This window comes from Panthera uncia, chromosome A2, assembly GCF_023721935.1.
Source record: "Panthera uncia isolate 11264 chromosome A2, Puncia_PCG_1.0, whole genome shotgun sequence".
NCBI lineage: Eukaryota > Metazoa > Chordata > Mammalia > Carnivora > Felidae > Panthera > Panthera uncia.
This window is the reverse complement of record NC_064816.1, coordinates 149,658,089-149,674,612: the sequence shown is the minus strand read 5'-3', so window position 1 is coordinate 149,674,612 and position 16,524 is coordinate 149,658,089. Positions and strand designations below refer to the sequence as shown.

General features: G+C 36.9%; 1 protein-coding gene across 1 annotated transcript in view; it reads left to right on the top strand.

Annotated features, from left to right (window-relative positions):
• Window positions 1-16,524, top strand: part of BRAF (B-Raf proto-oncogene, serine/threonine kinase) — a 72,424-nt gene that overhangs the window by 24,348 nt on the left and 31,552 nt on the right. The window contains exons 3-8 of the mRNA XM_049642303.1: window positions 308-344; window positions 1,754-1,873; window positions 4,247-4,383; window positions 4,631-4,748; window positions 6,740-6,824; window positions 7,673-7,849. Coding sequence (XP_049498260.1) covers window positions 308-344; window positions 1,754-1,873; window positions 4,247-4,383; window positions 4,631-4,748; window positions 6,740-6,824; window positions 7,673-7,849 — 674 coding nt within the window. The remainder of the gene's footprint in view (window positions 1-307; window positions 345-1,753; window positions 1,874-4,246; window positions 4,384-4,630; window positions 4,749-6,739; window positions 6,825-7,672; window positions 7,850-16,524) is intronic.

Sequence of the window (16,524 nt, the reverse complement as noted above, 5' to 3'; positions counted from 1 at the left end):
TCTCAAAAATAAATAAACGTTTAAAAAAAAAAAAGAAAAAATTGATGTAGCCATTGGTTTTGAATGGCCTGGAAGGGATTTCAACATTTGATTAGGACTGATAATCCCTTCAATATAGGGGTTAGGTTGACAAGTGCTTCAAAATGTTTATCTTATGTTTCCTAATTTCATATTCTTTTGTGAAGTAATTGTATGGCAGGTATTATGTTGAATTAACCTTTCTGTTAATGGTTAGTGGAAAGTTCAGTGTTGTTATTACTTTCTTACCATATGCTTTGAATAAATATCCGTTACTGTTTATTTGTAGGACTTGATTAGAGACCAGGGGTTTCGTAGTGATGGAGGTAAGTAGTGATTTCAATTAAAAAAAAAAAAAAATCAGGGAAAAATGCAATTGCTTTGCTGCTTGTCTCCTTTATATTTGCTTCTTTCATGAAACACAGACACAGAGAAAAATGCGTAGGGAAAACCCCCAAATTTTTTTTTAGTTTTCTTTATTATTTATCATTCATCTCTGGTAAAATTTTAACTGATTTATAAGATGAGTAGATAAAAAGAGAAGACATAAAATGGAATCTTAAATGTACTATCTACAATTTTAAAATGTTGTTATCCTCAAAGACAGATCATCAACTATCTTACCCACCTTACTGATTCCTAACTATCTCTAAAACTAGAGGTGCTAACTTCCCTTTGGGAGGGAACTCTAACTAGTACCACTCATACTTAATGATTGAGCTTAGGGTCAGTTAACACTTGATTTTCCTAAGTCATTCTTGTGAAGAATCCCTTAGATTGCCTGTCACAACATCTCCGTTTGTTGGACATTGTCAGCCTCTTCAGCTTTCTAGAAGGGTTTGGAATGTACCTTATACAAAATGGACCCTTATAGAAAGAAAGCATGTCGTCCTCTTATTAGTCCAGTAAATAAAAGAAGTAAATGAGAAATTGAATGGAGATCGCTTCGTCAGATGTTCACTCTAGCACTCTAAAAATTGGGGACATACGAAAACATTGCTTACTTTTTAACTAAGATTTTATCCCTATACAATGTTTTCCACGAAATGGTATTTGAAACTGTCTTGAAGATTTCTTCCAGGTGGTCCTTAGTGCTTACTTTTTCAAGTATTTTCTCTCTAAAAAAGAGGACCTGTAATACCTGTTTACCTTTTTGAGAGTCGGTCTCCTCACTGTGAACTGCTTTATCTTCAAAATACCTAAACCCAGACTTTAAAGATATTTTATATTGAATAAACATTGTGTAAGTCATCTTGTGTTATGTTTCTCTATACCTGTGAATCTGCCTCAGTGAAAACCCTGCATTGTATCTTGGACTTACTATTCATTATAGCATGTAGTTTAAAAAGTTGTGGTTGTTTTCCATTTGTTATTCCATGAATCCACCAATTAATGTTGCTGCCAGTTTGACTTTCATATGTCTTAATAACTGTGGCTTCTGATAATTTTGCCCAGTACATCCAGCATTTAAGTGTTGCCATCATATTAGCATCACAAAGTTAAGTTAATCTTAAAAACTGCCTGCTTAGTTCCAAAAATCAAATGGCACTTCTTATCCTTTTTATGAGTCACTTTATAAAAAGTCATTGGGATTTTATGAAAACAAACAGATTTTTTAGACATCCAGAATATTTTGTGAAGCAGGCTTCAACTCATTTATTCCCATGACTTCTTTCATTTCTTCTGTGTGTCTGTCTTCTTGTGTTTGCCTGCCCCTCTCTTTCTCTTCTAACAGCCCCTTTGAACCAGCTGATGCGTGGTCTTCGGAAATACCAATCCCGGACTCCCAGTCCCCTCCTACATTCTGTCCCCAGTGAAATAGTGTTTGATTTTGAGCCTGGCCCAGTGTTCAGAGGTAGTTGGGCTCTTCTTTCTTGTTTTCACCCAAAGCAAACTCAATATAAACTACAGATACTGTTTGTGCCTCACCTTCACAGCGTGTGTTTGTAAGTGTGAGAGTTTTCAGTACTAAATTTCTGCTTGGCCTGGCTGGAATGCTCTGAATGTGCTTCTCACACATACTCACTACCACAAGCTTTCTGTATGCTGTCTGTCATAAATTTTTAAAAGCAAGAAAATTCTGAGCTAAGATATCCATCTTGTTTTTTGTTCTATTACTTACTTCTTGGTCTTGATAATTTCTTAAACTCGGTGGGTGGCAATAAATAATGTATATGGGGGGGTGCCTCAATCAGAATAACTTTTATCTTAATCCATTTACATAATAGCCTTCATGACTATTAATATTTGTGATCAACTCTTGTGGTTTTTAATAAAGTAAAAATAGAAACCCCAATTAGGAGATTTTGCCAGATTTTTGGCTTTATTTTTCTATAATAGCACTGTCCTTTTTTTTAATGCAGGACATGTACATTTTATATCAGAGGTAGGGAGCCTTAAGAAAGGTTTTTAATATATTTGGAGTACTTTTAGCATACTTCAGAAAATTTGAGGATTGCTACCCTCACTTACACCCTAATATGAAGGAAGCACTATAGCAGTGTGGTTCCATTCTCTCAGTTCATCTCACTCTGTTTTGTAGTTAAACTGATCTCTTAACGTTTTAACTCAAAATTCAGACAGGTATCTTACTACAAATATTTTTAAAGAATTATATTTACTGGCTTTTGCTAGTGTCTCTTATTTACTCTAAAAGTGATGGTGGTGGTTCAGATTTTTGCTGTCTCAGCCCACCTGTTTCTCATAAAAACCATAGGATGGGCTAGAATTCCTACAGTACTGAGTAGTGTCACTGAAATAAGTAATACAGTACATTATTGAGTAGATCAGAATCTATGAGGCCTGAGCAAGCAGTTAAAGCTTTATGATGTTGAAAATTACCAGTTGGAAGGTAGAAAATGGATTATGCTCTAGTTACAGGCGTCCCAGGCCCCATTTCCTTCTAGAAAATTGCATATCAGGGGCGCCTGGGTGGCGCAGTCGGTTAAGCGTCCGACTTCAGCCAGGTCACGATCTCGCGGTCCGTGAGTTCGAGCCCCGCGTCGGGCTCTGGGCTGATGGCTCGGAGCCTGGAGCCTGTTTCCGATTCTGTGTCTCCCTCTCTCTCTGCCCCTCCCCCGTTCATGCTCTGTCTCTCTCTGTCCCAAAAATAAATAAAAAACGTTGAGAAAAAAAAAAGAAAAGAAAAAGAAAATTGCATATCAGATCAGGTACATTCTCCATGTGATGACATGTGTGATGTGGTAATGATAAAATTCTATACAGTTTGAACATTTAAATGTAGACATTGCTATTCTCCCTACCCCCAAATAGTAATCTTATAAAAGAAAAAATTCTTTCGAGGTCTTTTTGTTCTGTATATGCAGATATTACTGGACATCTCAGTTCTCCTTAACTGTATTCAGACACCACTAGGAGTCATTGCCCGGAACCCCTCTAAACCGGCTAGGTGAATCTAGGAGTTGTGCTCAGTCGGTGTTTAGAGAAGCATGCAGCCCTGCCTACTGAGTCTACTTTCAGTGTATCCACTGGACTCACTTGACTCATAGAATATTTCCACTTGTAGCAGCTTGGCCAAGAGGCCATAGCACTTAACTTTTCTCTCACTTTATACCTGTAGAGATTTTTCAGAAAGTCTTGAGAAACCTGTTTGGCTTTGTTTGTATTAACTTTGTTATACAGGTAACAAGTAGTCTTTGGTAGAACAGGAATCCAGGAACCACTGAACTGACCGATATTTCTAACTCTTAAACAGTATAGGATTTTTAAAGTTCTCGTGGCTAATATGATAGAGCCAGATATTTTTAACATTAAGGCCATTATTATATGTTCCCATTTGGGAGTTTCCATCTGTTTTTATATTGATTGGCTGTTCAGGTAACATAAAATAGTTACAAGTTTATTTTTTCTATAAGCTTTTAAATTGATTTTACTTTTTTAAACCAAACAAAGACTTGGGAGTATTGTTTTAGTATTGATCTCTTACTTTAGAAAGATTATTTTTCTTCCAGACTCTACACCAATAAGCAAAGTATGTATCTGAAATCAGGTGTTTTAAAAGTCATTAAATTGACCAGAAAACTAAAAGAAATTACAGTGCTGATCACCAAATGAGGCCCTTTTTTGTCCTATCATTTCCAAAAGATGTGCCTTTAAACATACATTGCATTTTGAAAAGAAGTCTAAATCTCTCCCCACCCTCTTCCCCCAGTAAATTAACATACTCAATCCTCCTTTAATAGGTACATTTTTCATTTCACTAATTTAGGATCAACCACAGGCTTGTCTGCCACCCCCCCTGCCTCATTGCCGGGCTCTCTCACTAATGTAAAAGCATTACAGAAATCTCCAGGGCCTCAGCGGGAAAGGAAATCTTCTTCATCCTCAGAAGATAGGAATCGAATGGTGAGAATATATGAGATCTTCTGTCCTCTAAGCTCTTTTGTTTTATAAGCTAGCTAAATGTAATGTCACCTTTTAGATTATATGATATATAGTGATGTATGAGATGTCAGTATGTGACACAGAATTCCCTTAACAAAGTAAATTTAAAAGCTTGATAGTTTTTTGCTTAAAGCATTCCCACACACTGATTTTTGCTCTCTTCCTTTTTTGTTTGTTTTGGCTTGACTTCTGTGCTATTTTTATGAAGAAAACACTTGGTAGAAGGGATTCAAGTGATGATTGGGAGATTCCTGATGGGCAGATCACAGTGGGACAGAGAATTGGATCCGGATCATTTGGGACAGTCTACAAGGGAAAGTGGCATGGTACGTATGTAATACAGTGACATACAAGTTATAATAGGATACGTGTCATAACTGTGATTTAAAAAAATCAAAGGGAATATGCACTGTTTGAATCACTAAGCAAATAGCATCATAGCAAATAGGTCAGATTAAAGAGTCCTCCAAAGAAAGGGTTAACAAAAATTATGGGAAATAAAAACAATTCACAGCAAGGAGGACTCATATCATTACAGTAATAATTTTTAAAGATGACAATTCCCTGGGTGAGTTACGCCCCAAGATTTTTTTTTCTTTTAGAAGTCTTTTTGCTGATAGTTTTATTTGTGTTATAAATCACAGGTAAACATTAAAAATGTACTTACCAAAGGAAGAAACAACCAGGGAACATATAGAAATGTTTAGCCTCACTAATTATCAAAGAATTGCAAATTCAAAAGCTAGAAATCATTATTTGCCTCTCAAGTGGACAGATAGGTTTTTTTTGTTTTTGTGTTTGTTTGCTTTTTTTTTAAATTGGCCATGTTTAGAGCTGTGATTGTAACACTGCTGGAGGGAGAATAAATTGCTACAGATTTTCTGGGGGGCAGTTTGTCAATATGTGTGTTGAGCCAACAATTCCATTTGTAGAACTACAACTCATTGGGCAGAAACAAACAGATGTGTGTGCAAGTATATTCATTAGAGACTTAATGAGAAAGTGGAAATAAAGTTACGTGTTCGTTAACAGAGGACTGGATAAATTGATAACCTTCATATGTGATTATATAGACATGAGATAGTGTGGTAGATCTATATTTATTGATACAGAAAGGTATGTGTGGTATATTAAATTTTACAGAACAGCATGTATAATATCCTATACTATGGTACTGCCTAGAAATATACATATAACATAAACTTTTAAAATGACTGTCAGCATTTTAGTATGTATCTTTTTAGGTGATTTTTTTCCATATGTATTCGTAAATATTCACACTGCATACATATAAAAGCCTAATAAGTTTATATATCAGTGTGTTAACAATGATCACTTCTGAGTGGCATGATTATAGGAGATTTTACTTTTTTTCTTTGTTTTCAAAATGTTTTTCACTATGAGCACTGTATTACTTCGATAATCAGGAAGAATCCATAATTATATCAAAGTATAATAAACCTGCAAAAAAGTACAAGATTCATCTGTATTATTGTATGTGGTTATAGGTCATTCATTCTCTGAATAGAATTCATTGTGTGACTCTAACATGATTTCTTTTCCAATCTCTACTGTGTGATGAACATTTGAATAGTGTCCAGTTTGGGGCTATTACGAATGCTGCTGCTGTGAATATTCTTAGTACATGTTGTTTGGAGAACATATGTTCCATTTTTGCTGGGTATATACTTAGGAAAGAATTGTGGGACCACTGGATATACATATGTTCAGTTTTAGTAGATGGTGCCAAAAGTGTTTTAAGTGCTTGCACCATTTTACACACCCACTGGCGATGTGTAAGAATTCTGTTTCACATAAAATTATTTTTTTAATCTTCCTGAGCAAAAGCAAGTGATCCTTGGATTTGAAAACCATGTTAACTACTCTGATAAAGAAGCTCTGCAGTTTTCTATTTCAGCCAAGCTTCATTGGCCCTGTCATCAATAGTTTGTTTTAACATTCAGATAATAAAAGCATTTGGTTTAGTATTGTTAATTAATCAGGAAAATACCATGGGTACTTACTTGGTTAAACTACATTTCTAGGGGAGATACAACATTGGCTATTGGGGGGGAGGTGGTATTTTGAAATACTAGTATAGGAGTGTCATTGTTCATTTAGTTTTTATCCTTAGAAAATTAATACATTTTAGAAGTTAAGATCTCATTTATTTGCAATTTAATAATGGTATGGATTTAAGGCCATGGTAATTAGTGAAAATATCCAAGAGGTTTTTATATATATATATATATATCTTTTTTTTTTTTTTAAGTTTAAAAAATTGGAATGACATTTGGAATGACAACTTTTTTTTTAGGTGATGTGGCAGTGAAAATGTTGAATGTGACAGCACCCACACCTCAGCAGTTACAGGCCTTCAAAAATGAAGTAGGAGTACTCAGGTGAGCCTGTGTGCATTACTGTTTTCCAGAGAAGTTATCTTTATCTTCTATTTTCCAGTGATAGCCACTGTTGGCTTTACAGGTTTACTAAAAGTGGAAAAGACAGAGTTTGAGTATACTATGTCTTTAACCGTATTGTTTAAGTGGTGTACAATATTATATGGTATAGCTGATAGGAAAATTAGTCCTAAGGTGAATTAATGGAAATACAATGTTCTGATCATGAAAAATCCTATTTCCGCTTATGGAAAGAATACTCTCAAAATTCTAAATTTATCAGAACACATTTAAAGATTGTGTCAAGCCCTGGGACTTGAGGAACATTAACAACTAGAGAATATCCAGGCAGGGACAACTTAGATGAGGAGGATTCTGAAACTGTAACAAGGGGAAAACAGTCGATAGAACTGAGTATATTTGGGTCCACAGAAGGCTATTATGTTCAAGAAGGTACAGACTTTGTTTTATTCCAGAGAGCAGAACAGGACAGCCAGTGGCGGAAGTTGTAGGGAAATAGTTTTTTCTCAACCCCAAAGAACTTTTTAATACTAGAACCACTTTCAAAAGGGGGGTAAGGGTGAAAAAAGAAGCTGCAGTCTCAGTGAAGAGCTTTGCACAATTGAAGGTATTTAAGCAACTTCAGTTGCCTGTTGTGAAGTATATTAAAAACCTAAGATCTTTCTGCAAGGGGTAGGATATTAGACTAGACAATTCCTAAAATAATTTCTAAACTTATCCTTCCTTATGTTCTAACATCTTCCTGATAATCAGACTGCTTTGGTCCACTTTTTTAAGATTTGCTGAAGTTTATCGACATTTAGTATTTACTGACATACTTCCTTTTACAGGAAAACTCGGCATGTGAACATCCTGCTCTTCATGGGCTATTCAACAAAGCCCCAGCTGGCTATTGTCACCCAGTGGTGTGAAGGCTCCAGCTTATACCACCATCTCCACATCATCGAGACCAAATTTGAGATGATCAAGCTGATAGATATTGCTCGGCAGACTGCGCAGGGCATGGAGTAAGTTCCATTCTGTTAAATCTCTTGTAAATTGTTTTTGAAGACCACTGATGGTATTTTAAAGGTTTTAGCTAATATTCTTTTGGGTTGCTTTTTGAATTACTGTCTAGTAACATAGGAACACTTTTAACTAATGGCTAAAAATATGATATTAAGAAATAAAATGTCTCTCTAGTATATCTTTAGTATAGTCTTCAAAAACATGTATCAAATATTTGATAACAAATACGTGACTGCAATTTTATGTTTAGCATGCAATGATTTAGTATTGAAGGTTAACAAAACAAAATAAGCCAAAAAAACAAGAAAGTCTACAAAAAAGTCTTTAACAGTTACTGAAGTATACAAAATAATTAAGTTATCCTTTCAAATTATTTTCTCCATGTACCCATATTTTTTATTACAAAATGTCATCTGAGTGAAATAAAATAAAATGAAAATCTGCATTCTGATGCTTTTTTAAGGATTCCAAGTTGAGTTGTTCATATCTGTTGAATTTTGCTGTGTAATTTAAAAGATAAAATGTTGCTTAAATAGAATTTATCATCGGTCACAATAGGGAACCAACTGGGAGGGATAAATTTTGCATGCAGCTCTTAAGTACAAATGAAGAAGGAAATCAAAAGGTAAAAATTAAGAATGAATTTTGAAAGTACTTAGATGAAAAATTTTAAGTTAGTAGAATACAAGTTTAAAAGCTCTATGGGTAGTTTAAAAATATGTATGTATCTTATATTTTATACTATACAAATGGCTTTTATTATGTCATTTAATCTTTATAGTGCTATAAAGTAGATTTTTTTTTTTTTTTTTTTTTTTTTGCTTTTAAAGGTCAGGAAACTCAGGCTTTTAAGTGATGTCTATAGCTGCACATTTAATAAATAGCAGCAGAGGTGTTTGACTCAGAATCTGACTTCCAAGCCATTATTCTTTCCCCATATTCACTATGCTACTTTTACATTTTAAAATTAGAATAAAAGAGTAAAAGTGTATATAAGCACCAGTACCTAGAGCTCTGACTCAAGGTCACTTAGTGTGTAAGTGTAGGACCAGGACTGAAAATCAGATTGGGCTCTTAAATCTTCCCACTGAACTATCACCCTCCCTGTCTCAAGACTATGTAATATATCTAAGTAATTTAAGTAATTTACATTGTTTACAAGCCTGTGGTCAGCCAGAATGCTTATTGCAGCAAATGATTACCTCTTCAGTAACATTCCCACTTATCCACTAGACTTCAAACAATGTCAGCCTTTCATATAAGTTAGAATCTGAATCTGTTCAAATCTGAAAGGTATATTAAACTCTTGGAAAGAGTAAACCGTGGCAAAAGTAGTAAACATTGATAAGAAAACAAAGCTTATTCTGCTCCCATCCCACCAGTCTCTTTGCTGTTTCTTCAAGCCAAGCATCTTCCCTCCTCAGCCTTTGTACTGGTTATTTTTCTCTTTGGGATACTCATTCCGCAAATATCCATAGAGCTTCTCCCTTAGGTCTCTGTTTAAATGTTACCTTTTAAAAGAAGGCTTCTCTCACTCATCATCTTATGTAACTAAGATTCCTACCCCACCGATGATACTTTTTGTATCCCTATCCTTTTGTTTTTGAGACTCAGCTGTATCGGACATATTTGTTTATCGTCTGTCACCCCCACTAGAATATAAGCTGTATGAGATGAGGGGCTTTGTTGTGTTCATTGTTTTATCCCTATTGCCTAGAACAGGGCCTGGCCTATGATAAGTACTCACTACATATCTGTTATACACACACACAAAATGAAAGAATGATTGCACATAACTGCATATGATTGCTGGTTTACCTTTTGGAAGAGAGAGAAGCATATCAAAACAAGTGTCAAGGAAAGAGAAAATGGTCAAAGAGAATAACAAAAGAATAAGAGGGGAAATGCTTTTGCTATAAACAGAGGCAGCAAAGAATAGTACTAAAAATTGTTTTTAGAAACAGTGATGGGTAGGGCATCTGGGTGTCTCAGTCAGTTAAGCATCTGACTCTTGGTTTCAGCTCGGGTCATGGTCTCACGGTTTGTGAGTTTGAGCCCCGCATCAGGCATTGTGCTGATGGTGCAGAGCCTACTTGGGATTCTCTTTCTCCCCCTCTCTCTGTCCCTCCCCTACTCGTGTGCATACGTGCCCGCGCGCTCTATCTCTGTCTTTCTCTCCCTCGCTCTCTCTCTCAGAATAAATAAATAAACATTAAAAAAGCAGGAACAGTGATGGGGCAGTGGAATGCCACTATTGATAAAGACAAGAAGTACAGTAGAGAGAACATTATCAAATTGCAATAGTTCTGTAGTCTGGGGAATAGTCAGTGAAGAGGCATAATATGATCCCATCACTTTACAGTTTGGGTTCTGTAAGCATAAACCTTTGCATCTGTCTATTCCAAAACACTTTGGTTATATTTTTAGGTAACTCTGACTATATAATGAGTATACCTAGTTATGAATTCAGATCATTCTATAAATTTATCATAGATTTTAATAGCTAAAAAAGTATTAAAAGTAAAATTTAGGGGTGCCTGGGTAGCTTGGTTGGTTGAGCATCCGACTCTTGATTTTGGATTAGGTCACGATCCCAGGGTCGTTCGATCGAGCTCCATATCAGGGGTGACAGCCCAAAGCTTGCTTGAGATTCTCTCTCTCTCAAAATAAATAAACTTTTTTTTAACTGTAAATTTTAAGCCCTCTAGCAAGAGTTTATTACCAGCTTTAAATGAACCAAAGAAGATACAGTTCCTATTTTTTCTTTCTGTTCTTTATAAGACAGTAACATGCACCCGGTTAAATGTATTAACACATCTTTAGTTTCTAACGGCTTTGGCAGATGTGGGTTTCAAGTTAAGGTGACAAAGTTTTGCTGTGTTGTGAAACGCCACTAAAACTACAATCAAGGAATTTTTTTTTTTAAGCATGAACATATAAGGACAGAGATAACAGAGAGGAAGGAAACAATAACAACATTTTGAAAACCAGAAAGCAGATGAAGTGGTAATGGAATTAATGTACCTAAAAAAAGCTAAAGCCTTAGTTGGCAATGGGGAAATAAAGGCCAACCTGACACCACAGGTTCCTCAAAAGTGTCAGGAATTGGCAGTGCCGGCTGCCTTCAGAAGAGGGGAGATACGTAAGTGAGAGAGCATATCTGCAAATCTTCTCTAAATCCTGCGTTCTGCTCTGGGTCGCTGGGTGACTGCCCCCTCCCTGCCCTACTGTAGACTTTTATATTCTCTGGAGAGAGGAAAATCAGTTATATCTGGACTGGGGACATGGGCATGGAGATTTTGTCAGAAATGGGGGTTGAGTGACTGTTTCCGGAAGGATGAATGGAGAGTTCCCCAGCACTCTGTTTTCAAAGATTCCCAGCCAAATGCTGGCAGCCAAACCTTCCCCTTTAGGCAGGAGATGGGAGAGTCTTCTCTGAGGAATCTTATCAACCGAGAGAAAAGACCCAAAGGTAGGGACATCAGGGATTCCACTTAGATCACTACACAGGGAACTTAAAAAACAAGAAGCCCATCCATATGCTCAAACCTTCCAGACAGTTTTTTGAACCTTCATTTAGTCTGAGTAAGACAAATTGTCTCTGGATCATCAAATGTCAGAGGTAAAGGGTGGGATGCCAATGACAGAGACCAAAACAAACGGAGTTAAAGAGGCAACAAGGAATAAACAAACACAAGGCAAGGAGAAGAGACACCTCTCTCCCCCGAATACCTACCAGTTTCCTCAGACAGGAAAGAAGATTTTTTATTCATGAAGCAAGAATAGATGCTTTGTTAGGAACATTTGGATAATAACAACAACGGCAGTGTTAAAATGTTGATATTGTAGCCCAGCACAAATTATATGCTTTGTACTTATTTAAACTTTTAAATGTCTGATTCCTCCTTCCCTGTCCTCCACCATCATTTCACAAAGGACAGAGCAAGCTAACCGATAAGTCCATAGTCTATTTAAAGAGCCACCCTATTAATAGTGTACTTTTGCGAAGCCCCCGTTTCAAAATAGTCTGCCACCTGAATGTTTTCCAGATGTTGTTGATCTTTTCTGAATACTTTCTGAAATGTATTATTTTCCCCTAACTCCTTCCCAATTTGAAAGGAAACAGTCAGCCACTGCTCACACAAAATGTATTTTGAAGTCAGAGAGTATAAGCAGAGTAAGGATACAAGGTGCTGGGGTTGTAGTCATTCATAGGATAAAACCGTTAGTAATTAGGAAACTGAATCATTAGGACTTTCAAATGTGTCCCCTTCATTGGATTACAGAATATAAGCAGATGGGTGACATTTTTCCTGTGTGATTTTGTCTCCTTTCCTCCGTGAAGGATCATTTCTGATTGCTAGGTTTACCTGAAGAGAGCAGAGTTGTTGTAATGGTAGATAAGGAGAGTCTCATTCCCCCCGAATCAGGGCTAGTATAGTATGTTTATCATCTTCTCACCTGACAGTCATTGACCTTAGGGCCAAGGTGTTTTAAAAATGTTGTTACTAAAGAAATTTCACAAATGATCAAGCTGTCATGCCATTTCCTTGCAGGACTTTTAATTTCAGTATAATATTTATTGTATAACTTTTCATTTAACTTTATCAGAAAATTTACTAGGTGTTAAATCAAGAGAAAGTTGTGGTCTGTTGTTATACCCACAGAAGTGTGATAATCTGAACAAAGATAATTAAAAGTAATTTGGGGATAAATCCTCACGATTTACTTTTTTAAAAAATAATGAAAAGTATGCCTCTTTACTTAAAAACAAACCTAGTTTTGGGAATGCAAGCTGGTGCAGCCACTCTGGAGAACAGTGTGGAGGTTCCTCAAGAAACTAAAAATAGAACTAGCCTACGACCCAGCAATTGCACTACTAGGCATTTATCCATGGGATACAGGTGTGCTGTTTCGAAGGGACACATGCACCCCCAAGTTTATAGCACCACTGTCAACAATAGCCGAAGTATGGCAAGAGCCCAGATGTCCATCAGTGGATGGATAAAGAAGATGTGGTATATATATGTACAACAGAGTATTACTCAGCAATCAAAAAGAATGAAATCTTGCCATTTGCAACTACGTGGATGGAACTGGAGGGGATTGTGCGAAGTGAAATTAGTCAGAGAAAGACAAAAAGCATATGATTTCACTCATATGAGGACTTTAAGAGACAAAACAGATGAACATAAGGGAAGGGAAACAAACATAATATAAAAAGAGGGAGGGGGACAAAACAGAAGAGACTCATAAATATGGAGAACAAACAGGGTTACTGGAGGGGTTGTGGGAGGGGGGATGGGCTAAATGGGTGAGGGGCACTAAGGCATCTGCTCCTGAAATCACTGTTGTGTACTATATGCTAACCAATTTGGATGTAAATTTAAAAAAATAAAATTAAAGATAATAAACCTAGTTAAAAAAAAAGATGGAAGGATGAATTAAAGCTGAAAAGAGGTGAACGTGTATCAGTGATTGAAAATAATTCCAGTTGATCAAAGAATATTTAATTATAGTGAGCATGATTTTCCAGTGGATAAGAACAATGATACAAAAGAGGGTACTGGTAATCAGAAAAATAAAAACTAAAACAAGTACTATTTTTCACCCACTGGGATTAGCAGAATACCTGAATTCAGACAGAATTGCGTGTTGAGAAAGATGAGGGGAATTGCTTACTGGCACCTGATGCAACCGGCCACCCCTGGTGTGCTCCAGAAGGTCTGATAAAATGGAGAGTACCTGACCTGCCCCACCAGATGCCAGCTTTTGTTCCATAAAAGGTTTATATGGGAAGAGATGTATTGCAGGAAAATATATAACAGTGAAAAATTATAAATTTAAATGTCCATCAGAGGACTTGGATAAATAGAATATTGGCACCTCTGTGCAGGAGAATAATACACAGCAGAAATGAATTACGTATCAGCATGAGCTTTAAGATACAGTATCAGGTGAGAAAAGCTATAGCACGAGACCACTTGAAATTTTAAAAACAAAACATTTTTATATGTGGGTTTTTTTTTTTTTTTAAGAGAGGTGTACATAAGTATGCAAAAGTATTAAAATAAGGATTAGCAGACACACACCAAATTGAGTAGTGGTTTGCAAGAATGGTGGAAGGGATCAGCATGGGGACAGCTAGCAGGGAGAGAAGAGCAGTTGTTTTATCTATAACACGTTGATTATTTCTGTCTTTTAATTTAAAACAAAAGACTCCATAGTTGTGTTTTACTTTCATAAGTTTTATGAACTGTGAAAACCAGGAGGCCAATGTGGAAAATTTTTAACAGAATTAATTATGGTGAGAAATACGAGTGATTGCTGCAGTGATTGCCTTTGGTGCAGTTCTTAATTTCAAAATAAAAGTTATTATAGGGAATACATAGTCACTGGAGAACACCCAGGAAATGTGAACATAAATCAGCACCAGTAATCCGCCGAGAGATAATCACCATTAATATTATGATGTGTATTGTGTGTCCTTTCAGAATTTGGTACTTAATAGTATACACAGTGAGTTATGTTGTTGTTCCAAGTACGGACTCGCACTGGTTTTACCTTTTTTCATTCTTATTTTAAATATCTTTCTTGATCAGTAAATACTATGTTTTGACCCCACCTCTGCTACATACTAGTAACTTACCCTCTCCTTCTGTTTTTTATACCAGCTACATTCTCTGGTTTTTTATATACGCAGTAATGTGTTTAGCAAGTACTTACTATGTGCCAGACTTTGTTCTGTGTACTTACATATGCTACCTCATGTAATCCTCAATAGCCCTGTGAGGTATATCCTATTATTATCCCCATTTACTTATAAAGAAACTAGGGTTTAGAGAGATCAAGTAACCTGGCGCTGACACTTTGGTGTCAGAGTATATTCCTTTACACGTTGCTGCTTCTCCAACTTAGTCTTTTCAACACCTCAAGTGGGCTCTTAATGGAATACAGCAGCCATACTTTTTTTCAAGATTGTTCGTTCTTCCTTTCTCCCAGAGGGTGTCTTACCTTCTCTATCCTCAAACCTTCAACACCTCTCCTCCAAGAACAGTCAGCTGGTTTCCTTGCCTGTGATTTCATTGAGAAAATTAGAAGCACCCACCACATCTGCCCACCCGCCTGTGTTCATGCTCAGTTTTTCTGCCTTATCACTAGGAGTGAAAGCCAACCCTTCCTTTTCATATGCTAGATCCCCGTCTTATTTCCCCTACTCACTGACATCTTTGGAGTAAATCTCCCCTATTCATCTTCAGCTTTTCCTTTTCTACTGGATTTTCCTTCATTTAGAAGATCTTCCTTATAATGCACATTTGGCAGAATGTTGACAATTGTTGAATCTAGGTGGAGATTGTAGGGTGATTATTGTACTATTCTTTCAACTTTATGCTTAAAAATTTCTTAATAAAAAGTTATGGAGGACCCATCCTTGATTCTACTTCCCCCTCAAGTTATCACCTCATTTTTCTATTTACAGTAAAACTTGACAAAAGAGTTGTTGATATTCACTCTGTAATTTCTCTTCTTCCCTTTTATTGTGGATCCCACCTGGTCAGGATTTTGTCCCAGTACTCCACTGAAATACTTCTTAGTGGGCCCAGTGGTTAGATTTACAGTCTCCATCTGTTTGTACTGTCAGAAACATATTCTGCAGTTGATCATACCCTTCTCCGATGAAACCCATCCTTAATCCCTTGCTACTCAGAATCTGGTCTGAGTAGCATCTGTACCACTTGGGAGCCTTTTAGAAATGCTGAGTTTTAGGGGTGCCTGGGTGGCTCAGTCGGTTAAGCATCTGATTCTTGATTTAGGCTCAGGTCGTGATCTCACAGGTTGTGAGTTCAAGCCCCACCATGAGTCTCTGTGCTGACAGAGCAGAGCCTGCTTGGGATTCTGTCTCCCTCTCTGCCCCTCACATGCTGTCTCTCTCTCTGTCTCTTAAAAATAAATAAACATTAAGAAGTATTAGTGAAAATGACATTTAAAAAAAATTTTTTTAATGTTTATTCATTCTTGAGACAGAGACAGAACATGAACGGGGGAGGGTCAGAGAGAGGGGGAGACACAGAATCTGAAGCAGGCTCCAGGCTCTGAGCTGTCAGCACAGAGCCCGATGCAGGGCTCGAACTCTCGAACCACGAGATCATGACCTGAGCCGAAGTCGGAGGCTCAACCGACTGAGCCACCCAGGTGCCCTGCGAAATGACATTTAAAAAAAGAAATGCTGAGTTTTAGGTGCTACCCCAGATCTTCTGAATTAGAGACTGTATTTTAGCAAAGTCCCTAAATGATTTGGATGCATATTAAAATTTGAGAAGCACCCTTCTCCTGATTTTCCTTCTACTTCTCCTTTGTAGCTAGTTCTTCCTCAATGCTTGAACCTCGCTGAATGTTGGAACTCTCCAGGAATCTCCATTCTCTTGGTGATCTCATCCAGTTTCATGGCTTAAAATACTGTTCAGTTACCACTTATATGCCCATCACCATCCAACTCACTTCCTCCGAACTCCAAACTGTCCTATCCAGCTGTCTGCTCCACATTGCTTGACTGTCTAATGGACATCTCATATTTAGCGTGTCTCCTACTGAGGACCTGACCTTTTTCCTCAAGCCTGCTCTTCCTACAGTCCTTTCATCTCAGTAACTGGCAACTCTGTTCTGTCAGCTGCTT